Source organism: Idiotropiscis lumnitzeri, chromosome 4, assembly GCF_059441095.1.
Source record: "Idiotropiscis lumnitzeri isolate Australia: NSW breed Sydney's pygmy pipehorse chromosome 4, RoL_Ilum_1.0, whole genome shotgun sequence".
In the NCBI taxonomy this organism is placed as follows: domain Eukaryota; kingdom Metazoa; phylum Chordata; class Actinopteri; order Syngnathiformes; family Syngnathidae; genus Idiotropiscis; species Idiotropiscis lumnitzeri.
Window position 1 is genome coordinate 14460617 of NC_142394.1, and position 27138 is coordinate 14487754.

General features: G+C 38.2%; 1 protein-coding gene across 6 annotated transcripts in view; it reads right to left on the reverse strand.

Moving 5' to 3' along the window:
• Positions 1 to 27138, reverse strand: part of diaph2 (diaphanous-related formin 2) — a 348568-nt gene that overhangs the window by 63500 nt on the left and 257930 nt on the right. For all 6 annotated transcript variants that reach the window (XM_088292735.1, XM_088292734.1, XM_088292736.1 and 3 more), the window contains 2 exons: positions 17398 to 17562; positions 6988 to 7123 (listed from right to left, as the gene is read on the reverse strand). In XM_088292735.1, coding sequence (XP_088148861.1) covers positions 6988 to 7123; positions 17398 to 17562 — 301 coding nt within the window. The remainder of the gene's footprint in view (positions 1 to 6987; positions 7124 to 17397; positions 17563 to 27138) is intronic.

Genomic DNA, 27138 nt, shown 5'->3' on the forward strand with positions numbered 1-27138 from the left:
TCATGGGGGGGGACATATTGTATATAATCAATTGAACATTTTTTTAGAATTACCCACATATCAATAATACAATACAATTTTATTTATATACCTTGTATTTGAAAACGTATTATATTACATTCATAACATGAGTCAAAAAGGAGATAGTATATTGTGATTATAAGAACATTCTCGACTATTCTCGATGCAATCTATGTAACATATCATACTGTGTGTATTACTGAATATGACGTAATAGCAGAAGAGTGACTCATTTCTCGGTGAACGTATCTCTTTATAATGGGCTCAAAGCTCTGTAAATCAGGCTATTTTAGGTCACGGTTTCAAATCCGACTCTCAAAAATGCTTTAGGGCATGTTAGCAATAAAATGAAAATATCATTAAGGAAAGTATCTATCCACAGTGTTTCATATCTATATGTGAATGGCTTGACATCGTATTGCAGCACCTTATACAGACACTCCATCGAAAAGGTCACTTAAACGTACTTTGTACGAACGCCCACAATGAAATAATTAATATGTGGAAGTGTGATATGTTCATGTCAATTAGTTATAAACATGCTGGCGCATATGAGGAAATATTAAGCAAAAAATAAATAAGTGAAAAGACAAAGCTAGATCAATTTTAGTACAAGAAATGCCTTTTTTTTCATGCTCTGAACCTTGCATTTATGCAAGCAAGCACATACAAGTTGATCCTCAAAGTGTGAAAGGTTGACAAGCAGGATGCATAAATAGGAGCATCATTGTCAACATGCCAACTGCTCTCGGTAGAGGCTCACAGGGACAGTCAGAACTCAATCGATGGGCCTCGCTGAATTAGAATATGGCGATCAGTGGCTGGGGAAAAACATGCTTTGGGTTGGATAAAAAGGATATGCAAGAGGATAATCACAAATGAGAAATGGGACATCATGGAAAAATAAACTTCTATTTTCTGGTGACGAGATCCAGGTACTCTTTGAAAAAGTTGGGGTTTTATCTGAACTTGGATGCGGTAATAGATCACGTGTTGGAAAAACAACAACTTCCAGCTGTCATGTGATCAAAGATAAAAACATGCAACATTATTCTCGCCCAAAGTTTTGTCGCAAACACTTTGGCTGAAGCATGACAATATACCCACCAAACACTCCCGACTGGAGCCTGCAAGCTTTTGCTTCCCATTTATTTGGGTGAGCTTGCATTCAAATAGTAATAATTACATAAAAAAATAAAAATAATAAACTCTGCATCTGGGGAGTCTTTGCATTTCTTTTGGTGGTAATTATACAATTTAAAAGCATCTACAGTGGAGTCTTGACTTACAAGTAACCCGTATATAGAAAGACATACGGTGTCGACTCTAACAACGCTCATAGATATATAATCTTTATCTTCTGTGAGAAACAGTAGGTATTAGTATTATGTCATATTGGCACTTTACTGCCCCCTGGTGATCATGACACGCACACCAAAAGGAGCACAATGTCGGGCGATTAATGGCATATCGATTGTTTTCAATAGAAAGATGACTTGTGATACATACTAAATATTTGAAGTTACGTCCGTAAATCAAAGGAAAACTGCATATTCAAATAGATTATTTAGTAAACTAGAGATTGGGAAGCTATAAAGAAATTATTAAACCATTGACACCATGTTCCACCAACATTCATTGACAAAGTTTCACAATTTAGCGTTGCCCATCTATATATGATACTCATTCCAAATTGGGTATCAATTGCACTATAAAATTATGTTTGCTCAAACTATATTGTTATTTTACCTGTGAAGAGAAGGCTTTTTCTCTGCAAAACTGTTTTCCAAACTTTTTTTTCCCCCCTCTTCGGTTGTTTGTTTATTCCTCTGCGCCTCATGCCAAGCTGAATTGCAGTCAAAAGTGTTTCTGGCTCTGCGGCGCTGTTCAAAGCTTAGTGGTTTCGACTGAGGTACAAAGTTGACACGCGGGTGCAGACACTTGCCCCAGACGGGGGCGCTGACCTCGCAGATGTTCGCCGAGTGTGCAGCCTAAAGGGCCTGCTGCTTCTCACAAGAGGCCTTAAGAAAAGACGGCCCAGTGGCTTGACCCCGCTCAGGCTTTTGACACATGCTCCTTGTGACACTCTATCATATGTTGCTGCACAAAATAAAACACAACCCAAAAAAGAAAAGAAGCAAAAAAAAAAAAGCAAACATCTTGTAGTGTTTTAGGCCCACCTCAAAAGTCTTATGCGACTGGGTTTGTGCGGCAGTTATTGAAATGCAAGTGATGTGATCAAGTAAATGTTGAACATCTGGTCAGTTCAAGAGACTGTGGAAATCCACTTAGTGAGAATTAAAACAAATGGGATGACTGGGTAATGGCTTCATAAGCAATTCCCAACATTAGGTCTCGTAGTCATTTACAGGGGAAACCCGTTTAGCACCATTCTTGTATCATTTATCAGTTAAGCTTGTTTAAAAAACAAAAAACAAAATAAGTATCGGAATGTATGCAGCACACATGTGACATATTATCACATTATTCCAGCAGAGAAATAATGCAAAAGTCTTTTTTCCTCTTTTGGTTTTCGAAAAAGCATCTCCCTTCCCCCAACCAAAAGCTTCTGCTAAGGAAAATTGAAATAAGCCATCATTAATTATGCAATTCATTAATCAGTTGCAAGTGAAGAGGATTTGGTTGCAATTTGTGAAATGGCATAAAATCTATCCCTTCTAAAAAAATAAATAAATAAAAAATACCCTCTTGAAATGGCATTAATCAAAACTGGATGATCTATTGAAAGGTTTTTAAGCAATAAGTTTAATCACAGCAATCAAATGGAAAGTCAGTGGCCATATGTTAATGCCATCTGCTCATACAAAAGGATTTCTGAAAGGTTATTTAGTGTTTGTAATGCCCCTATATCCGTTCACCTACTGGATGATGATGTGCTTTTAAGGTTGCACCTGATTGGTCAAAGTCAGAGAAAAGCATACAATTCCATATGAATCATATTGCAATACGTTTGGGCCACTATCGCAATGACAATATTATTTGGGACATATTGTAACTATCTATCTACCTGAAGGATTTACACTAGCCTAAAATCACCAATCCATTTTTATTATGTTTATACTACAAGTATTTTTGATCATTTAGTTATTGCTGTGCTTTGTGGCTTTTTGATTACTGTCATTGGACAGATTCAAACAATTCCCAAGACGCAATAATGAGCTGTCAGATTAAAGGGAAAAAAAACAAAAAAAAACACAATTGTTGGTTATTTTTCACTTTATATGAAAAAATGAAAAATGTTTCCTCATTTAAAAAAAAAATGTCAAGGTTTATTTTCCGGCATGCAACACATCTATATCTTCATTCCATGTTTAGTTTTTGCTTTTCTGAAACCCAAAGTCTTTTCATTTTGCACGAGACTGCAACAATATCCTGGTGTTATGCATTCAATTTATGGTGCATTGCATTTCGGCACCCTACCAACTGTCCTTGGCCTTCACAATGGAGCTGACAAAAGTAAGTTCATTTAAAGTATTAACCTAAAGGAGCTCCTCTGGAGAATTTAATGAAAGTGGTCTCAAAAGGAGCATATGGCTGTAAAAAAATAAATAAACCAACATAAAAGCAAAAAGCGACCAGAAAAAACAAACAGTCTCTAAAGTTGTGAGTACAAATTGCCTCGCTGCTGTTTAACCTCCATATTTTGCATTGCTAACGAACAAAGAAAGTGCCCTTTCTCTAATTACCTTTCATAAGTAGGCACATTATGTAAGAAAAACATGAACTATTCAAGGTTCCCCATAGAATGACAGCCTGGCACCTCTAATTCAAAAGTGCGTATACTGTATCCCCAGTGCCAAGGTCACAATGATCAGGACACTGCAACAAGGTAGCTTCTTTTTTTTTTTCCCAGAGTGGAGGACAATCCTCGCATCGCTATCTCCTGCAGGCAACGTTGCTCATGTCATCCTTATGTTTTATTCATGTGAGTCATATTATGGCATTCACAAAGTCAGATCAAAATCTGCTCTGGTAGAAATATTTAATATTATAGCTGCTTCTCTACCCTTCTCCATCTGGTTAGCCCGAATGAGAAAAGAGCGCTCGACAGACTCCTTCACACACATCCGTGTTGGATTATTAAAAGTGAAGCTTTCAAAGAGGTCACTGCTCAGGGAAAAAAAAAGGAAACAGTGTTGCATGCATCAATTATCTTGGAGGATTTGTGGCATACTGAAGACTTTCTTGTCACACTTCCCCATATGGCTGTGAGGTCATTGGCTGGAAGCTGACATTTAGTAGCTAGTGAATTGTGGAAATCCCCCCAAAAAAAGGACAAAAGAGCAGACTGACTGCTCGCAAAGGGCCTTCGGGCTTGAAATTCCCTCTCAATGTCATTGGCAGAGCTTGACACAAGCATCCCGCTCTGCTGCGCTTATTTTTCATGTCGGAGCAACTCATGCTGATCAATACACAGTTTACTGGCATTGCTTCGGGGTGGGGTGCAGCCGTGGATGCGGGGCCAGGATGAAGGAGTAATTGCAATAAGTCACCATATATATAGCCCACGTGTGCGATCTTAGACGGACGGGAATGCTCCTTCAGCGTTATGTAGCATCACAACTGGGCGACAAAGGTGGCGTGATCGCAATGCACGACATTACTGAACCACTAAGTAAAACTTGAAAGTCAGAAAGAAGCATCTGACGCCCCCCCTATTGGTCAAAGTCAAACTGCACTGTGTCTTTAAGATTGGTGCTAATTATGTGTATAGTATAGTCAAACACTTAACTGACAAATACCAAAGCCCCATATTTAAGTCATGTTATGGTCAACCATTTTGCCACAATTAATGGTTCTTTAGCTTTATTCATATGTTCAGAAATGACGACATGGTGCGGCTTTTATTTATCTTTTGAATTAAACACATGCGGGTTCGACGACGGAGGACAAAGGAGGCAAAAATAGCGGTGCCTGATATAGAAGTTGCATATTCATCACAACACACAGAGGAAGCGTCCCATGCAGGCCGAGAGGTAACTTCTACCGAAAAGAGGGAGGGCATCTTTTGACTACATTTTTGCTTCAAGAAGTCCGACATGGAGCAGAAAATGTGAAATGGAAAAACAAAAGTCATCCGAAAAACAGGAGCCTTTTTGGGAGAGCCACTCTGTATGATTAACATTTAATTTTAATTATTTACATTGCTAGCTTTGTTTGCACGAGAATGCTGCAGATTTCTGGAACTTGAAACAGAATGTAGATGTTTGTTTTTATTTTGATACCTCTGCAATGTTTGCACGGTAATGCTGTGCACTGTTGATCTATTGCTCTGGCTGCCCTACAAGGCTACACATTTCGGAAACATAGAACAGAATGTTTGTGTTTGCTTTCATACGGCTGCCACTTTTGTGCAATATTGTTCGGTGTTGTTGATCTTCTGCTCTGGCTGCATTATAAAAGATAGATATCAGAAACTTCAAACTGTGCAACTTTGAAAAGTGATTTTCATTGCTTTTACTTTATTACGGGAAATGTCTCAAACTGTCATTTTAATTCATGTCATGCTATCTAAATTTGGGACACAAATACGGAGCCAACTGTGCCTCTTGTGTTTACGTTTGATCATTTTACATAACAGCACTCAAGGATAGATTTCTCATTTAATAGACTCTTTTACGTCACTTCAAAATAAAGAAAGAAAAGGTAAGTCGTCATAGTGTGTTGTATCCTTTTTTTTAATAGAATGATTAAAAATCTAAATTGTGGTATATCGTTATCGCCATAAATAAATGGCCTGTAAAGTGATAGATTTTGTTTTTCACCCAGCACCACATGTACCATAGAAGCCGTTCGCCAAAACAATCAAGATTCCATCAATACTGATTTGAGCCCATGTTGACATTAAAAGTTATGTTACACATGCGACAAATCTGAATGGAAGCCAAGTCAAACTTCAACTGGACCATGAGGCCTTTTTATGAAGACAGTGGCCTTTTCAACAATGTGTTAATTGGTCGTATAATGTCACTGTTTCAGCATTTGCGGTGACCCCGTGTTAGCATGAAGGGACAAAAGGTTAAAACAAGCAACATGCTCATTGTTTATGAACTTTGCTACGTCTCTCCTCAAAAGCTAAGTCCCAACATGTGTGCAGATTGGTCGGATCACGTAAAAAGAAACATCTGCTTTTTATCAGGTCATCGCCCGCTGAAAACAGAGCAATTTCTAATACACACTCTCTCCCCCAAAAATAATTTGTTTCTTGGTGTTTTCAACAGAAATTAATTAGCATATGCTCTGCTCTCTCGTGGCATACGTCTTTATTAAACACACGGAGCAGGAGTTAGTGAGGAATTAAAAGCTTGGCAAATATATTGGTTAAAGGGGAGGCCAACCCAACAATTTTCTTGAAAAGAATATGTTCGACGCAGGCCGATAAGTCAAAACATGGCATTCTGATTAAAATTCCGTTCATGGAATATGAGTAAAGCAGCACAATCCACCCATCTCAGGGAGCCGCCATTTTATCACTTCAGTCAACTGAAAATGGCATGACAGTTGCTCAGGGCTCAGCAAACAGCCAATCAGGGCTGAGCTAAAAAAAAAAACAAAAACAAAATAAAAAAAAAACACGGTGAGCTGTGATTGGTCCATACCATTTTCAGTGGTCAGAAAGTAACAAAATGGCCACCCTCTGAGATGGCTACCACGACCTCTGCACTGTGAGGCCATTCCAAGTAACAGCACGCCACATAAAATTGTGTTCACTTTTTGCCTTCCTGCATTCATTGGTTTAACAGAAGTAGAATTTACAAAGTATCTCAGAAGTAGAAGAAGTGCCAAAGTCCATCTGTCAATTATGAAATCAAATGTGTAATCCCAATATGACCTGCATCACTTCTAAAGCAAGACTCCACACAAGCCTCCCACCCGCATCCCCTTTCGCTCTGCTCCCAAACTCCCTGCGTGCCCCGCCGGCGGCTTTGTGGAGAAGTGACGCACCTTTGTTCATGTCAATCAGCTTCTTCTTCTTCAGCTGGCGCTCCTGCTTCTCGCGCTCGGCTTTTTCCTTCGCCAGCCTGGCTCTCTTGATCTTCTCCTCCGTCTCCCTCTTCTTGTGGTTCTCCTTCACGGCTTCCTGATGAGGCAACACACACACACACACACACACACGCACACAAATGAATTCCGACTTCTGCCACAGCTCTTGAGTGTCATTTTCAGAAGCAGCAACTTGCCATCAGCGAAAAATTTGTATTCCGAGAAGGGTTGAAGATAAGCTGCTGGAATAAACAATAAATCATTTCAAGTATATGAGCACTTTTGGGAGGAGGGGGGAGGAATACAAGGTTATAATCTATAAGGCCTCTGCTCGAATTTACATATTTTCCAAGATGGAGGAGAGCTCATGCACAGGCAACTATAAAAGAAAATCATTTTGAAGGCATATTATTGTCACCACATCAATTAATAAACAAGCAAGCCACATATTTTTTTGTTTTTTGACAAAATTCTACTGGATGCTGTCAAGACAGATTCAGAATTTTAACTGAATATGCTCCTCTAAATTTGCTCTGAAAAGATTTTTGTACAGAAAAGTAAGTAAATAAGTAAGATAGTAAACAAGTAACAAAGTACAGTGTATATACAAATATTCAAAAACGAATTCAATAAGAGGTTTTTGTGACGTGCAACGCACGAGCAACATAAATCGTAAAACATTTTCCACCTTTAATGCTCCCCTACAACCTGAACAACACAATTGCTTATTTTTTTTTTTTTTACATTATTTACGAGAGGGAAAACACATGACTGAAATGATGGGTTTGCATAAGTCTGCACACCCCAACTGCCATGTGGCTGTGTTCAGAGCTAACCAGTCACTTTTAAAATTGTTCTAAATGAGCTGCCACCATTTGATGTACATCCGATTGACCATCACATGAATTTTATCTGCTCAAGAAGGCTTTCCTTGCTTTTGTTTTCGTTCGAGCATGAGCCTGAAGCTTTTGAGGTCACTCTGACTGCTACTTTGAACTGTTTATAACTTCCTCTACTTTGTAGAGAGCTCCAAGTTGAACTAAACAAAAACAACCCCAAAGCATGATGTTGCCAAAAGCATGCTTCATAGCAGGTATGATGTTCTTTTGGTAATGAGCAGTTTTTTGCTAGGCCAAACAAACATCTCGCTCTCACCGGGTCCGAACAAAAATCTCCTAAAAACATCAAAGAAAATTCGATGATCTGAAAAAAAATGTGAACAAAAAAACTAAAACAACACCAATAAAATCCACATTTTTTTTCCCGCAATTACTTTCCATTTTTATTTTCGTGCAGAGATAAGTAGATGGCTGTGCCCTAAATGGAAAATAATCCAGAACCTGACCATGCAGGGCTATGTAAAAGACAACTTATTTTTTACAATTTTATGATGTTTGAGAACATTTAAAGAATGAGATGTGGAGCAACATTGGGGCAAATCGTCTTGGAATTTCACAATCATTTACGATTAAAGTTAATTGTGACTGTTTTGCTAGAAATGTTAACAGTGGCTATGCTAACTTTTGTTAGACTATATTTATAAATGACAGTTAAAATGTTAAATTGTTACTTATCATGTTAATAATCTAAAGTGGGAACCGAATCCAGCTACAAGTTCCATATTTCAAGTAGATAAGCATTCAAAGCAGTAAGATGATGATTTAAAAAAAAAAAAAATTGATAAGGAGCTTTTGCAACACAAATCACATTTTGCGGGATGCTGCCACCATTCTTAGTTTAAATGAAGCGCTTGCTTTACTGCTTTCAAGTCTTAATACTTACAGAGGTCAACTTATTTTTACACGTGTGATAGACAGTTAAGGTTTTATGATCTTAGAAAAATGTTATGGAAGAAAATGGAGATGATGTGAGGCTGTGAACTATTAACATAGTTCAAAATGGTTGCTCCATGTGTCATAATGCAGAGCACCACGCCACAATGTGTGAAAAAAAGAAAAAGATAGAGGAGCAGCCGTTGTAGAGCGTCAAGCAGTCTCGGTGGAGTGAGAAGGAGATATCATCCCGCTGCTCCTTCGTGACCGGCCCAAATGTCAGGAAGGAGTCAGAGGCAGCCAGATAATCAACAGGAGCAATTCAGCCTTTACAAATGTGTCAGTTTGTTCTTGTGCCAACACAGAGGAAGATGCAACTGTGTGACCTTTGGAAGCAAACAAGAAGTGTTTGCTTCTCATCACAGAGCTGAGCTGGTGCAGACGGAGACCGCACCCACCGCGGCTACATTATGTGGATTTGATTTGACACCTCATTCATTGGATGCACCAGGACAACCTCATGATACAACAAATTGTCAATAAATTCCGCTTCACGAAGATAACAATGCTCACGTTTGATGGACACTGTCAGAAATTAGTTTTATCATACAGTACTGTGGTTGTCGTTTGAATTTATATACAACTGTAGAGATTAGATACTGTCGGTAGCTTTCTAGCTAGCAATGGCTGCCACAGTGAAAGTATTAATGAGGTTTTGTAGGCTAATGTTTTCCGATAAATTCCCTTTCTTTACTTGCATTTAACATGCTGCCGATGGATCGCATGACTGCCTATACGGCGTTGTTAAAGTTCACCATGGAGGCGCAAAATGGCCACCACATCGCACAATGTGACGCCATTCCTGAAGGACATAGTATTGTATGCAAAAAGGTTAAGGCAGCATGCTAGTATTTCATACAGTGTGTTTTCAGTTTTTTTCTAAATTGTACAATATTTATTTTTTAACCACACCAGTAAAAATACAATAATTATTTTTAATGACGGTGCTGAAATGGATTTACTACATTGCCATAAATTTAAATTGGCTATAATCTGTCATATTTATGGGAAACTGTTTGATTAATATGCACTGTCCTTGTATACTTTCAAAAATAAATAAATACAAATGCAAATAAAAAAAGTATTTTGATTCGCAAAAGGATTCATGGAATAGATTAGATTACATTGTAAAAATAGCGCTGTCTAATCAAAATGAAAAGGATATTTTGAACATATTGGTTTACTGTAAATTTGTAAAGCAGATGTTGCTTTTTAAAATAACACTTTTTTTGTAGTATAATTCTCTGTCGATGTGAATAGTCTTATCCCAATCTTTGCACTGACATTATGCGTGATGGCACTTGCCCAACCTGGCCTGCATCTCACGGCCGCATGGTCCTGATGAATGTGTGTCAGCAGCTAAGACACGGGGATTACAAGGATTGCGGCAAAAAAGCGTGGAATGAGTGGTTCATCATGCTAGTCAATAGGAGAGCTTCGACATCATGTTCAAGGACACGCAACCTTGATGTCAGTATCTCCTTGATGGTTGACAAGGGCAATGACAAACACACACACACACACAAAATCAACTGAGTATGGTTTCCGGCGACACTGTGATATATAGTCGAAATGAAGAAAAAAAACAACAACATGAATTTTGTTGCCACATGTATGAAGAAGGAAAAAAATGCACACCCTATTTCAGAAATAATTGCTGTGGGTGTTTATTTACTTGTGACAACTGTTGCATGGACACACTCAACATTGCCAATCAACTATCTCTACTGTAACTCTAATTGCCCTTTAAAGGCGTCGCCACGACATCATGTCAAAATGCATAGGTAACTTGTTTATGATACGCTATAAAAACATCTGCAAAACAATTTACATGCATCAGTGGGTGATGTTGTTTAGGTTAGCAACAAAGATCAAATGGGCGCATCAGTAAACATTTTGATAATGAGTGAAATTAAAGTGTCAATGAATTTAGGTTACTGCAGTTACTCCCATTTTTTTTTCTTGATGGGGAAAAAGAAGGTGTCCGTATGAGTAAGTCATTCATGCCGGAATTGGAACTCACATGATGATTCATGTGGGCGTGGCATCTGTCAGACAACCACCACTGTTTAAGGAAATGAGGTGGCCATGATTCATGCAATCTATTTAGTGTATAATGTACCAGTGGGCAATGGGAAAGACTTTATAAGCAGATTGGAAAGAACTAATTTAGGTGAAATCATGGGCAGCAGTCAACTCGTCCCTCCCTATTTATGTCTTCATCTAGAAAGCAATGTGTTGTGTCTGCAACACCTCATTGCATGAAAGGAAATCTGCAACAGAAAACGATTTATAAATTATGCAGATTACAGAAGAAAAAAAAAAATCCTGCCGGCAAAAGCGATCTCAAGCAAACAACTATTAGTGATTGTAAACACAATTATGCAACATCGCGACATCAGTCTAATCAAATGGAACTCGTAATTACCATCGCAATACTTCCCATTCTGACCGCTATTTTTCCCTACAATGGTCCCTTTGATGGTCCATATTTTATGTTACGGATCTTGGCAACACTATACTGTATGTTGTAGGCGACAAGTCCCGAAATAATTAGAGCAAAGACTATATTTTCCACCTTACTGAAATGTAGTATTGTCACACATATTCTACTTAGGGTGCATTGATTTAAAAATAAATATGTTTATGCTTTTGTTTTGTCTCTTGAGACATATGGTGAGATGATGAAAGTAAAATATTTACATAATGATAGCAGTTGACCGTGGAAAATATAAACTCACTGGTCCCAAGGTGGAGATGATCACAGTAGTGGCAGTCATCTAGTGAGATGATATTCTACATAATTAATATGAAAATTAACAATAAACTGGATTAGTAAATTCAAGCACCAAACACCTTTAATCGGCGCTTTTACGTAGCATTCAGATAAAGCAATGCTCCTGAAAATTCTGCACCTCAAGGTGATTTATTGATAGAATGCAACAGTGACTGTTTTTGTGTATCTAAAGGATTTATTTGAAGGATTAGAGGTTTCTAAAAGCCTAGGCAAATGCTTACACTCAGGTAGTCAGCTTGTTGCTGCAAAATGCAAACTTATTATATATCTCTATTCAAACAGTCAGACAGATGCACATAAAAGTTTACACACATGCTCCAGTCTTGTTTTGGCCGACTGTTGTGACTTAAAGTGTTATTTTTACAGTTCCGGAAAATGTGCTTGTGCTGTAAATTTGTGTTGGTCATTTCAGGCAATCGGGGGGGAAAAATGTAGGCAATTGTCTTTATTTATTTTATTCTAAAATTATTGAAGGTCTACAAAGCAACACATCAGTTGAGAGGTACACTTTTTTTTCCAAAAGAAAAAAATACAATACATTTTATGACTCAACATCGCCGGAAACAATGTTTTGGTAGTCATCACGAGAAGCTAATGTGCAGCTAGCGTCACGTAATGATGATAATGTCTTTAATATGGAAATATTTTTGATGTGGAAAGTGGAGAGAGTGCAACGGCTACTTGCAACGAATTCAAATAGAGCATTTGGCATGGTGGAAAGGATAGAGCTACATTTAACACAACTAATTTAATATGGCACCTGAAAAGTTGATATGAAAAAAAAAAGAATTGTTTTACTTGGTTTAAACCACTGCTCCACTTGCCATATAAAAAGTGTCACATTATGATAGTTTTGTTTAAAAATAAATAAAAATAAGACAATTTGGATATGCTTTTTTCTTTTCTTCTTAATACATACACAATACTATCAGGTGACGAGTCACTAAGGTGCAAAAAAAAAAATGTGATCATGCCATTCTTTGTAAAGAGCCATTTAACTCATAAAAATAAGTAGGGCAACTAATTGTAACTTGTCCATAGCGTAACTGTTTTGTTCTGTCTTTGACATTGTTCAACTTTCAGAGAGTATTTTCCTTGAAATCTTACTGGAAGGTGAATCAGTTTATATGGTATAATTAGTACACAGGACTACAGGGGAAATTTATTATAGTTTTGAGATCATTGTTACATTGGATCAAGCAGACTCCATTCAAATATCCACTTGTTTGGGTAATTCTCAGTTGCACTTTTTGCTGAAGCAAAAGTACAAAGAAAGCAGTTTGTTTTTTAGGAGGGGGGCGCGGGGGTGTCACAAGGTTAAATACAGCTACTCCGAAACATAATGGAAAAATCAGCGGTGTAGCGTTCGCATAATCCTGAAAAAAAACAAAAAAACAACACGCACCTGTGGTTGCAAAAAAAAAAAAAAACTTGATGGATGTAAATATGACGGATTGAAGAAAAGGTCAGACGTGTGGTTTAAGTATAAAGGCAAAAGATTTGTCCCTTGCGATAACCTCCCAAAGCTGCCAAAGTGATTTGTGGCCACAAATTTCCCAGAGGCCATGTTTATGACAAGTTCTGTGCCCCCTGGATCTCCTCCTGTGGGAAGAAGCGGAATGAGGTGCAAGGGGGCTGCAGTGCCAATTGCTCACACAGCTTGCTAATGTCGACGCAAAAGTAAGTAAAAGTAGCACCGGGATACCGGCCTCTTTGACGGCGATCCGAAGCGCAGCTTGTTTTTCAACCTGAGTGCTGTGCCACCTAAAGGTCGACCAAACGACCAACCCTTGTTCAAGTCAATTCCTTCAATAATTCATGAAATGCTTTGCTTGTGTGACCCCACACAGTGCGCAGTACATCTTCTTTTTACTTGTCCATTGAGGGATTATATTCCATGTAATCTCAGCCCACACTGTCACCACTATAGCTCATTTGAATTTTGACAAACTCGAAAGCGCCTGGTCTTTAAGCAGAAAATGTGTTTATTAGCCATCTGTTCCTTAAGATGTGAGCCAAGAAATGTTGCGTGGCCGTCTATGTGTGTGTGTGTGTGTGTGTGAGTGTAAAATCTTGTCGAATTGAGATATTCTATCACAGATTGTTATATTAATAGGGTATATTAAACAGTCCTGAAATATATAAACGATACAAACTCTGGCCTGATTTGTTTTAACCCTTAAAAAAGTGATTTATCCTTTTTTTCCTTTCAAGCTGTGTCCATTTCCATGTCAGTTTCTAAATGAGCCTAAAATGGCAACACAACACACAAATTGAACACGTTTGTAAGTGACAAAAAATGGACGCATTCAAAATTTATGATTCCACAATTAGTAAAATAAAATGTGTACTGAGAACACAAAGTAGTTCTTCAGTGTTTTTCCATCAATGGTATTTTATTTTTTAATTCCTCTGGACATCAAATTTAATGATTGTTTTGACATTTCAAGTATTCATTTTTACAAAATCAAATTTATGTCTTTGATTAATGCTTTTAAAACTACCCATCATTCCAGTTTGATGTGAAATTGTGAAATGTGACACAAAGGTGTGAATTTTTTCTACATTCTTTGAATGAACAACTAGCATAATAATAAACAAATCACCTATAGGACTACATTTCTACTGATTTTTATTTTTATTTTACTTGTGGCTTTACAGTGAAAGCCGTGCAGAAAAATAATGCATAAGATTTTGAAATATGTTAACATTCTGGCCTTTAAATGGTTAAATGCCACCAATATATTAATGTATGCTTTATATACAGTATTTCACAGTTACTTTATTTAAATATGGAAGAATATCAAGCTACATTTTTACACCAATTTTTAGGAACGCGACCTTTTTTGAAGGAAATTAAGCACGGATGAGGGTGACTATATAAAGGGCTTCTTATGGATAAAATATTGTGGATGTGTCCGAATATGACAGAATCATCTTCAACGCACTGGGTTTTATCATGATAATGTGTCATATTGTGAAGGAATTAGCCAGCTTTTTAATGTGAGGCTCAGCACGGAATGGGGGCATGAAGTGGATACACGGAACACAGAAATCATCATTCTAATCTGTGCGAGATGCTCAAACGTGCTACTTTGCAAACCCACTCGGGTTCTTTTGGACTTATTAGAAAGTCACTCAATTAACAAGAAAGACTGTTCGCTCATCCCAGCCCATCTGCTGTGCTTTGATAACTCATTAATGGGAAAAATCCTCATCCCCCAATGCTCCTGGTCAGGATTACACATGCAGACCCTGCCACTGCATTTCGCTTGCCTCCTGAATATGGCAGCCGCATTAAATGAACAACTTCATACTTGTGTGTGTGTGTGTGTGTGGGGGGGGTGCGTGCGTGCGGGGGTGCGTGGGTGTGTGTGTGTGTGCACTGAAATCAAATATTTCTCTGGCCGCACAGCGAGGGATGAAAGGAACATGAAACAGAGAGAAAATGAAGTTAATGGATTCTATTATCGGTTACATTTGCTTTTGTGAGGACTGCAGTGTCAACGCTGCAATGACACATGTCCATCAGGAACAAGTTTGGGCTGGACTTTGTCCCAGCAGGCCAAATTTCACATTCACATTTTTTTTTTTTTGGCTGCAGAAGAAATTATTGAAATTTCCTGTTCATTCTGTTAAGTTGAGCCACTCGGTCGGCAGTCTGTCAATCATGGACTTGGCTTGACAAAGGTACGACATGATTTTAATACCAGCTATCCACCAAAAAATATAGAAGATCTTTTATGAACCAAGAAGGATAGAAGCAGAGATGGGTTGCTTTCAGTTGCTTCCATAGCACAGCTTTAGTAAAATTGAACAAACGGTGACTGCTCCAGGGCAGTCAGCATGATGTGCAACCCCCTCATATTGTCTACGCTAAATGACTGCAGCATGTAGCGTGCCATCACTAATTGGCAAAAGAAACCACATTTCTTTTTCCATCATAAATGATTCACAATTTTCTATTTTGTCTTTCTCTGACATGCATTGTCACTGAAACATTTGTTTTCTATTTTATACTAATTTATTTTTTTCTTTTCGCATTTAATAAAATTACATAGAATCAAAGCGATAGTCCAGGATTTTTTTCCCCAGCTTTATCTATCACATATTCTAAATATGCATTGGATGCAATAGCAAATAAATCAACATAAGTGGCAAATAGGTGGAATGCTTGCAAAACTGTAATTCTATTTTGCAATTTGAAATTTCATAAAAAAAAATAATGTACAGAAGAATCATCATTCAATAGATATACAAATTCAAAAATTAAAGGAATAATAAATGGATTTTACACTTAATTAATAATGCAATAATAATTAAGCCGCTGAAAATATATATATATATATACATACATATTTATTATATAATGATTTTATTTATTTATTTTTTTTACATGAATCCATTACCTCATAGGGAAAATTCTGCCACTATATCCAGACATTTTAGTCACACTGTAACCCCATGGCCCGCTCACGTCTCCTCCCGCCTTATTCATAGCAGGGAAGTTTAAATCAGTGATAAAATATTCATATGCTGCTATTTGCTTGAGAGAATAATTTATTTTCTTGGGTGGATACCTCTTTTAGAGATGTGCAACACGGGAAGCCTTGAGGGAGCAGAGTGTTGTGTGCAGTTACACTTTGATGGTGGGGAGGGGGGATTGGAGGAGGGCAGGCGGATGAAAAGTTGGTCTCAGATGGGGATCAGAGTGAAGAGAGGAGAAGGATTCAGACAAGACGACCTTGGCGTTCTTAATGGGGAGTGAAGACGGCATGTGAGAATGCCTTGTGGATGCCATTGCTTACTTTCTGGCAATTTTGGGAGGCTGCCAAATGCCTTTGAGGAGATCACATTTATGTTTCATCTCCTCATCAATGAAGGGAATAATTGCAATGATGTACTATTTACCTTATTAAAAATGCACAACAAAGTATTTATTTTGCCTCTTCACCACCTATTATTTATTCAAATCCCAATCCTAAAACCATAGATATTTGTTTTCATCTATTTCAATTTTCCTCTCTTGTGTTGCTGCTGTAAAAAAACTGAATTTTCCCCATCAGAGAGAGAATAAAAGTTTTGTGAAATACAGATGCAATGAGGCATTTTTGGAATAAAGATAAAGATAAGATAAAGATGTCCTTTATTAGTCCCACAATGGGGAAATTTGAGAATATAATAATAATATTCGAGCCAATGATTTACAATTAATGTCAGGTGAAACCGAAGTTTAAATCATAAAAAAAAGGATTCTTAAATGCGCCATCTTCAAACAACATGTATACGCTCATACTCTTCAATTCATCTCAGAGACTGTTTATGTGCTGCCGTTTTTAGCAACAGTCTTTAATGTCTGTGCATACTGCAATGACAATTACCAAATACCTTTTTCACTCTTCGCGGACTTTACTGCTTTGAATTTATGGCAACATTGGGTTTAAATGTTTTTTTTTTTGTTTTGGTTGGAATGTGAGAGTTTGTACATGCACACAAAGCTGGAGAAAGTATAGTCATGTGAATGGAACTAGTACATTTGGAACATTATTTTGCAGCATTTCCGACTAAATTCAAGCAGCTTACAATAAGTAGCTGAGATTGATTAAATAGTGCCTTCTTTCAAGTAGTGTTTTCATATGTACAATTGTCGCCATGAAACTACATTGTGATACACATATGTGACATATGAATACAGTATAAGGTGTCACACAAAATAAACTTTCTGATATCTTTTTTACTCACCAAAAAGAGGAAGCGGAAGTTGGACAGGTCTCCGAAGAAGTCCTCCACACTGAGGACTTGCGGGTCAAAGGCGAAGTAGCTGCCCGTGTTCTCGTAGAGCTTCTGCATGTTCTTGTGCATGATGGACAACTTCTCGTACTGCTCCCGCGAATGCTTGCAGAAGCCGTGAGGGGGGACACGGTTAAGGAAAAAAAGGGAACAATGTAGACTTGATAGGTTTGTAAAACACCAAACTCACTCTTATGAATAAAATGGAGTGATAAGTAAACCCAGCAAATATAATGAACGTTGAATTTTAACATTAAATGCTACAAAGGTACAAAAAAATTATGACCCCTATTTTTAGGTAAATTCTTAAATATAAAACGCTTATGTATAACAGCACAAAACAGCTTCGCGGTTGGCTGCTAACCAGTTAGCATGAGATGCTAACGTTGTAGTTGACACTACTACTACTGTGTTTAAACATTTAGGAGTTACTTGTATGTGAAAGTATGATGCTTATTTATAATGTTACTGTCTTTGAAGAGTAATGAGTTAATCAAGTTTAAGTTACCTTTTTTTATTTTAAATTGGGATAATGATTTCAACACTAAAAGATAACTGCAAAATTTGCTACCATAACGTGGCTGTAAAAGTTAACTTCCAATGAGATTTTTACAATATTAAATGTTTTCACTCTATATTGGAAGAGGACTACCCTTTGATAAATATTTGTATCAATCAGATTTTTTTTCATTTTTATATATTAGAACTGCTATTTTGTTCAGTAAATAAATAATCCCACACTGTAAACCATAAATGAAATTATCAACATACTCAAATTATTTTACAAATAATAGTAATAGACGACGTATAATTGATAATTGATCGGACAAAACAGATAGATAGACAGACAGATAGGGCATGTTAGATAAAAGCAAAAATATGCACCGATAAAGTCAAACCTGACCTGACTAAATTTTTTTTCTTTAATGTAATAAATGCATCAAAATAATCCAAATTTCAGTGAGTTGTAATTCTTTTTACTACAGGGAGACAATGGTTCGAGGTGAAATGATGGAAATAATAAACGTGCGCATCACACTTTACTCAATGGCATATTGCAATCCGATTGAAGTTGCCATAGCATGACGTCATCGGCCACAAGATGTTTATCGGGCTTCGAGTTGGATGAATTGCATTTTGATTGCTAACAGCCAATCAGAATGACCACTGTTTAACATACTAAAATCGATCACACAAAATTCATTCAAATCATATCTAAAAAACGGGAAGACTCAGTGACTGTAACAGTAAAACAAAAATATTAAGAGTAAGTCGTTATCTTTCTGTTACGACCGAAATGTAATAACTTACTGTAACGTGTTACTTCTGCAACAAGTTACCCCCATCACTGGCCAGAACAATAACCCCCTCCATCACACTTTTGAGTGAATGGCGAGTTGATAGCCACAGCGCTGCGCCAATGGAAAGGGTGTTTTGCAGTCAGCCGCGCCAAACACTCGGCTGCGGTAGGAGCTGATTGGAGTCACTGTTCTATTGTTTCTCCCAACAACGGTGGGGTCAGGTTGTTTTGAACCTGGCCGCTCACGCCGCACTGTGTAATTTACTGAACAGGTGCGCCACTTTTCTCCTGGTGAATGGCTATTGACAGCCAACATCAGTTAAGCATTATCGCAGCAGCCACCTGACCTCGGCGAGACTAGCACTTGGACACTCAGAATACTCAAAGGGAACGGCCACAAACAATACAGGAAAGGCTCAAACATCATCACCATGATCAGCTATTACTCTAGATTTGAAGCAGGCATCAACACAAATGTAGTTCTTGACTCTATGAAACCGATGGACACAAAGGAAATGTACCTCCATCATTTTTAGCCATGTCTATCTATTGTAGAATGGTGTTAAAAAATAACAGCAATGCGAGGGAGTAAAGTTAAAACACATCTGGTATTAGATTTTAATTCCATGCATGTAAATTCATTGGGAGCATTGCAAATTCTATTTCAGCTCAAAACACCACTTTTGTAAAGTGCTTGGCATCAAAAGTGTCAGAGATGAGTTGGAGCCTATGCCAGCTGAATCTGCGCAATATGACATGCATATACGTACAAACAATTAAAACTCTAGACAATTTAGTGACTGCAGAACCTCAGAACTGTGATGCAGACTAGCTTACAACAAGGCCACCCTGCCGCCCATTACACAAAATGGAAGATTTGGATCACCTGTGAATCCTAACAGCAAGCCACTCTTTCTGAAAAGTGCTTCACATCTGTATTGCATGGCAACTTGAGAAGTGCTACTGCAGCAAGGGCCAATTGGGTTGCACTCGATGGCAATTATCTTGAGCACTGTACGTCACTGATGGTGTAATGGTGTTTTTGCTTGACTTCCATGCAGCATGGGTCCGATTTGCACTCACTAACGGTGTGACTCTGAGGGGCCTATTTTCATGCAGAGCGCAAGTGTAGCGCAAAGTGCAGTCTAACTCTGCACGTGTGGAGTTTTCTCTCTTTGGGTATTTTCGTAGATAGGCACTGTTACAGAGTATCGTGTGCGCCGTTGTGGGAATGAACATTATTACCCGTGTCTCTTTGTGTTTATGCAGACCATTATGATAGATCTTCCATCTTGCATACAAACATGAATAAACAATATGGAATATGCTCATTATCTGTATGAAGTTTATTGACTTTTGGCCAGAAAGGTATGGCTGGGGTTATTGCGATTTTGACCATTTTGATTAGATAAATGTTCAGGAATTGCGTCCTTTCTTTTTGTTTAATAACGGACATAAACCATTCACAAGTGTGCCTGTGTTGTATCTCTCTCAATCTTATATGAGCCACATACTGGATGTCAGCTTTGTTTTCATGTAGGAAAAAGGGAGTGCAAGTTTGCTGGATTAGATCCTGTGAAGGACCCTAGCACAGGATGGTACATTCCACGTGAGTGAAAAACACTCCTGCTGCCCTGGACATGATTTATCATCCCTGCTTCTATCAGGCACTTTTATTTCTTTCTTGGTACACCTCCCTTAACCTTCACTTGAAAAGTCTAGAAGAAGCAAACAGACAGTGAAGGGCAGTACTACCTAACTCCTCGTTAAAAAAGAAAAAAAAAATACTTGATGGTTGTAAAACGTACACAGTAGACCCCACCTGATTTCTGGATTTCCTCATGCATTTCAACACGAAAAAGCAAAAAGAGAGTGGTAGGAAAGCCCCTAAAAAAATATTATTGAGCGCCATTGACTTTGACCAGGGAAGGCCAACTTGAATGCTGGAAATCTGGGATAGGCTGCAGCACACCTGCGACCCATATATAATATAATATAATATATATATACTATATGTATATTATATATATATATATATATATATATATATATATATATATATGTATATTATATATATATATATATATATATATATATATATATATATATATATATATATATATATATATATATGTGTGTAAAATTGGGTTTGAGGGGCTTCCTGAGGCCCATGGGCCACCAGTTGCACATCCATGGGCTGTGTTCAGGTCAAAAACACAGCAACAACATCGAGGTAGTGGTTCCTTTTTGCTGTTTGTGGCCTCTGGCCCTTTATGTTTCTGCTCCTTCTCGGAATGTTGACTACATACGCTATCCGCACAGCATAGACACACAGACACACACACATGCTTACACACATTCACAGTGTAGTCGTCCCATGGGGGTCCGACTGGACTGAGGCTACCTTGGCTTCTTGGATTTCCACACCAAAGATATGTGATAGTGATGAGGCCTGACACACACACACACACACACACACACGTACAGTACATAGATACAACCACACATGCCTAATGACTTAGCCTTGTCTTGCGTAACTTTGCATGAATGAATTTATATTTTTATTCATATTGAGTCCAAAATGGCTCACCAATGTCCTGAAGGTAAATACAATCAATTAAAAAGTGCATTTTTCATTATATTCCCCTTTAAATGTTGACATATTTCATGTTAAATATAATGTATAGCTCCCATTTACTGTTCTTAGTCGGTCAAGTTGTTGCTTGTTGTTGAAATGGCGATTTAGCGGCATGTCCAAATTTCTGTGTTTAATCTCTTACTTTTAAATGGAACGATGGTGTGACACAGAGTTTACTATCGACATCAGTCCGACTGACTTTCAATTTCACATACCTACGGATCGTTCTTTGGCGACGGCCACCTCTGGGTAACCAAACCACCGGCTTATACTACCTATATGAATTGGCGAGTTTGTAGTGCTGCATGAAAAATGAACAGTGGGGCCAGAAGCTTCCTAAATAAATCTCTTCAACCCAGTTCCATTAATGTTTATTTAATGCTTTTCCTGTGTGCTGGCTGGGCCCTCCATCCATCGCCCCGCACTAAGCCTGCTTAGAGCATGGCTGCACCCTTTAGCCTCATGCCGAATGCCAAACATCCCCTGTGGGCCAAATTACACCAAGGCTGCCCACTGACGGCGCACGACCGAGTGACACAGGTGCACGTGAAATGGATGAACGGATGCGGGGGCACGAGCGAAAGGGTGAGAAATTCCAGGTGACTCAAGCAGCAGTGGCGATTCAAGATAGAGGAAGACAAAGGGAGCCGTTTCATTAATACGGTGCTGTTAGCCTCACATTGATGCAGATGGGTTTTGCCATATGCTGGTGTGTGTGGTCAGAAAGGGGAGCGAGGTCTGTAGGGCAGGCAGGAAAGAGGCTGACAGCGTCCAGCGTGGGGAGCACAGCGTCGACACTGGAGCTGTCACAGGAGATTAGGCAAACGGCCACATTCCGGAATTTGGGATGTGACCTGGTGCTGAACAGAACGGAAAGAGGATGCTGGTGTCCCCAATGCTGCATGCACTAGATCATGTTTCAAGGATACATAGCCTAGTTCTTGCATGTAATTAACTAGTGAGCGTGACAAGTAAATATCCACAAATGTATTTTCTTTACCGCTGTGCTGGATTTTTGTGTAGGAATTGGTATGAAAAGCTATGCATTTTAATAAAGACAGTACTTACAATTTGTGGGGTGTTTTTTTTCAATTAAGTCGAAAACAATTATGCAATATTATTTTAATTCACTATAAAAAAAACATGTATAATTTGAAACCACACCATCTTATTATAATGCTTTCTAATTACAACAAATCAGTCGAAATTATTCATTATATTGGCGTGCGAAAAAGCGACTTCAGCATGTCACGGCAATATAATTCTAAGCACAATGATTAAAATGCTGGGAAAAAAAAATTTACTAATATTTTTTATGGGATGTTCAATTAAACTCTCGTGAGAACACCATTGCCTGTTTGAATTTTTATCATGTGTTATGAACTGTAATTTTTAATTTGAGGCAAGGCAGCTTTATTTATATGGCACGTTTCATACACACGGTAACTCAATGTGCTTTACATAATTAAAAAAGAAGCTTTATTTGTGACATTTAATTACATTTGATTTTAAAACATCAATTAGAATGTCACAACCTGATTATCATACAACCTTGTGACTACTATTGACAATTAAAAATGTGCTCAAAATGCTGGAAATATGTATTATGCTGATATATTGCTTTGGATCTGAGTTTTTACCCTCAACTCAAAATATGAACATTGCGGCTGATACAATAATTCAAATGAGGCTCGTAGAGTGGAAATAATTTAATCTGTTAAAAACCTGAATGCCTCAGTGAGTCAATACTGTGCGAATTGCTGGAGTCTGTCCAAAGTCATCACAACAACTTGGATGACAATCAACCAGCGAGAAGCTCCAGTTTGACCACCCATCTGCACACAATACACACAGTGTTGGATTACAGAGGGTGCCAACGGGGTGATGGTTATTAGTAGAAGCCACCCTCTTCATGAGTTGTAATTAATGCAGAGCATTAGTGCGCTTTATGCTTCAGTCCCTCAAATGCTCAATCCTACTGTTTCCTTACGGTAATGTATTCCTACTCTGGTAACATTTGGAGCGACAATTTTGAATGGACAATTTCTTGCTGGAAAGTGGCAGAATGTTACAATTGGAATTATTTTTACCATTTGAAAATCACTCCATATACAGTACCACTGCAACGGCCTCGAAAGCAAAACTTTCCACACGTTAAAAACTGACCATGTCTACCATCAGAGCATTCACAAATTACATTGAATATGTGTACGCATGAAATGATTATGCCAAAGAGTATGAATAAATCTGGAGATGGACATTTGTGTAATATTGTAAAATAGAAATCGTATGAAATTATGACCACTGCACGTATTAATGCATTTACACTAGACAAGTACTTCTCAAACACATTCATATTCAGTTCAATTAAGTGGCCACTTTTTCCAAAGACGAGACCTTTATTGACTTTTACTATTATCGTTTGCTTCTTTCTCCATCCAAAAGACAGAGGGACCCGTTTCTCAGTGAGCTGGTCAATGTATTCCGCCGACTGAAATATTCATCCCGATTGAGAGGAAGGTTGCTTCTGCTTTAACATTCAAAGCTCCTCACTACACCACCCAGCCGCCATCGGAACAATTCAATAATGACTACATGTGATAAGGGGAAAGGGAGTATATCAATTAGATATGAGGGGATTAGAACTTTGGGAATGACCTGTTGAGTTGTGAATTTCAAACGTAGAAAACGCGAGGTTTGACTACACGCTCGACACTCGCTATAAAATGATAACCTTTTGTGCTTGTTTTCATCCATCTCACACATTGACGCCCCTAGCCTGTGCCTTCCCGCGTCATCTCCACATACCGGCACATACATGACAGTGCCAATACAACGCTTTGACTTGACAAATCTTAAAAAGGTCAAGTCTCTTGTTGCTGCCGACGCTGATTTAATCGGTAAACATCAATCCCCGCCGTCCGCGTCAGGCGTGAACCCTTCAAGTGACAAGCACTCGGGCGCCATGCGTGTCATTTAATATGTATGCCGGCTAATCTTGTAAATAACATGACGCCACTTCAAGGGTAGTGGGATTCACGCGGTATTCACAATAGACACGTCGCTATTGACTGATCATAAGACACAACACTCCTAATGAGAGGGACATATATGATCATTACGATTATCTTAAAGCGACATGATGTAGTCATCTGACCTTAAAATAACAAGCACACAATAACAAAGTCACTTAAGGAGAGTGGTGGCCCTGTTGTTGCCATGGCAACCACAGATCACCTACCTTATTGGTCGCTAATATCATTTTTCTATAACCTCACTTTTTCTTTTCTTTGACTACTGTCCACCTTAATGCGTTCACAAATACACTGGTTGCATTTACCAACGCTGCTTTAAAACGCCATTTCCTCAAACAATGGCCTCTGCTCTAATAGCTGTCTCGGTTATATTGCTTAGGTCTAGAATCTGTATGCCGCACCGCATTTCGAAGCCACTGAAAACTGCTGCGTGTTTTTTCATTAGTGTCACATGTAATTTTGTTAACTGAAATAGGTGATCAATAATACAAAGTAAAAATACCACCGCTACTAATAAGTTACTGTATAAAAATCGACTTTTTGAGAACAACAGTCATAATCATTCACAATGTAATAATAATAAATACCACTACTACTATTACTATGGCTACTACTAGCACTACTACTTAAAATTACATAAGGTCTGTATTTTAATGAGTCATTACAATGTAATAACAAAAAAATTACAACAAAATATTTATCAACAAAATATTGAATTATATTTCTAAAAATCTTCTTGTGCATACAAGCTATTTTTCAAGGACAACATTTTATTAGGTTATCTAAAGGAACCTTCCGATAACAACAGCAGCACAGCAGAACATCGTTAGTGTGCCAAATCAAATATCCAGGGTTCATATTTTCAGTTTCCAAGTTTTTCATTGAGTGCTTTTCGCTGGGTTTAAAGTCTATAAAGCAATACATTGTGATCCGACTTCCTTCATAATCAATGGTGGCCAATGTTTTCTCTTCACTGAGCCGCGGGAGCGGTGATAGAAGAAAGATGGCAAACTAAAGCGAGTCGGACACCGAGAATATAGAAAGTCTATTGATCACATTCCGGAGTGGGACCAGTGGCCCAGGAGTGCGGCTCCATTCAATAGTCTTATCATTACCGCAGCATAAACTCATTGGGCAGGTCAGCCCATGCTATTTGTCCCTTGCTCGCGCGTGTGTGTGCGTGTGTGGGCGTGTGTGGGGGTGTGTATGTGTGTGCATGGGTGGAGTTAAAAAAAAAAAAAAAAAAAAAGTAGATGATACGTTTCGATTCCTGAAGCTAATGAATCCCATTATGAGCCCACTTGCAGGACGTTTCTTGTTCCAGCTTAATGAAGTGTCCAAAGAGCAAACCGAGAAGTTAAGACGAGATGCAACACACTTTTTAAGAGTGGTAACACAACATTGATAACATTATCAATAGACACAGTGGGCTGTGAAATGAGCTGGTGGGCGTTTCTAAACAGGCTTTGGCCTATTAAGTGTAAAAAAAAGTGCAGCCTCAGGAAAAAGCTGATGCTCTTTTATATCCGTGGAGCTCAATGAACGATGGACTGGGCATGCACTTCGCTCTCATAATTGGCAGAAAGAGAGAAACTCGTCATGGGGAAATTCAAACAATAAGTGATGATGGCTAAGTAATTAGACTTAATGTACAGAGGGGATAACCTCCTCCTTTATTAGATTACATTGATGTCGGCGCCTGACAAAGATTAAGCACAAGAGGCGGAGACGAGTGGGGAAAGGAATATTGGAGCCGTCTCCGTTGGCAACACGCAGGCACGGAGGCTATTTTTAGCCAATTAATTTAAGGCTCTAAATAATTAACTGATAATTATCTGGCAATCAGGAGTGAGATAAAGCGATCACCCTGGGATTTTTCTTTGCCTACTCTTTTGGTTTTTTTTGCCTTGTGGTGTGTCACAGCAGATGGACAGAGGGCGCTGTCACAAAATCAGATGGCTGGCTTAAAAGTGAGACGTATACTCGCAGGAAGTGGATTCTGTCAATGATGAGTGCCTAATGAGTGACAGAAGACTTGCAATTGGGATGTGAAAAGACGCGTGTGCACGGCAGCTGTCTTCATGCTGACACACACACTCCCAACTAATCCATATGTAAATATAGATATTATACTTGGAAATGATTGCGCTACCATCGTGAAGAAAGCCCCATGATAGCACACAGTAAGTGTATCTCCAACGTCAAACTACACTCGAATGAAGAGCAATGAGGCTTTAGATAAGATACACTACGCCTCTGGATATGAGTCTATGGGGTATGCTGTGCAACCACTCAACATGAATTCACAAAAATGTAACAAAAAAAATATCTAATCATTCAGGTATTGGACCTTTTTTTATTTGTATTTTTTTTTTTTTTTATTAGAACCAATTCAGCCTCAGATTATTCATAATCCGTACAGATTTTGGTTTAAATCTACTGAGGTGTGTTGAATGGGTAATGAAATGACACAAGAAAGGTAACAAGATGAAATAAAATAAGATTCTGACAAAAGATTGAAGGGAACATGCATTTAAATTATATCACTTAACACTAAGGGCTCTATTCTAGAGTTTAGTATACGCCTAGTGCGAGGCTCGGTGTATATGCCTGTTTATAAACTTTAAGCTTCAGAGGGAGTCCATTTTTCACATTGTAAAGGCAGTATTTTGTTCTGTATACAATAGTTTGGAAAATAAATGTTGTGGAATGTGGCGATA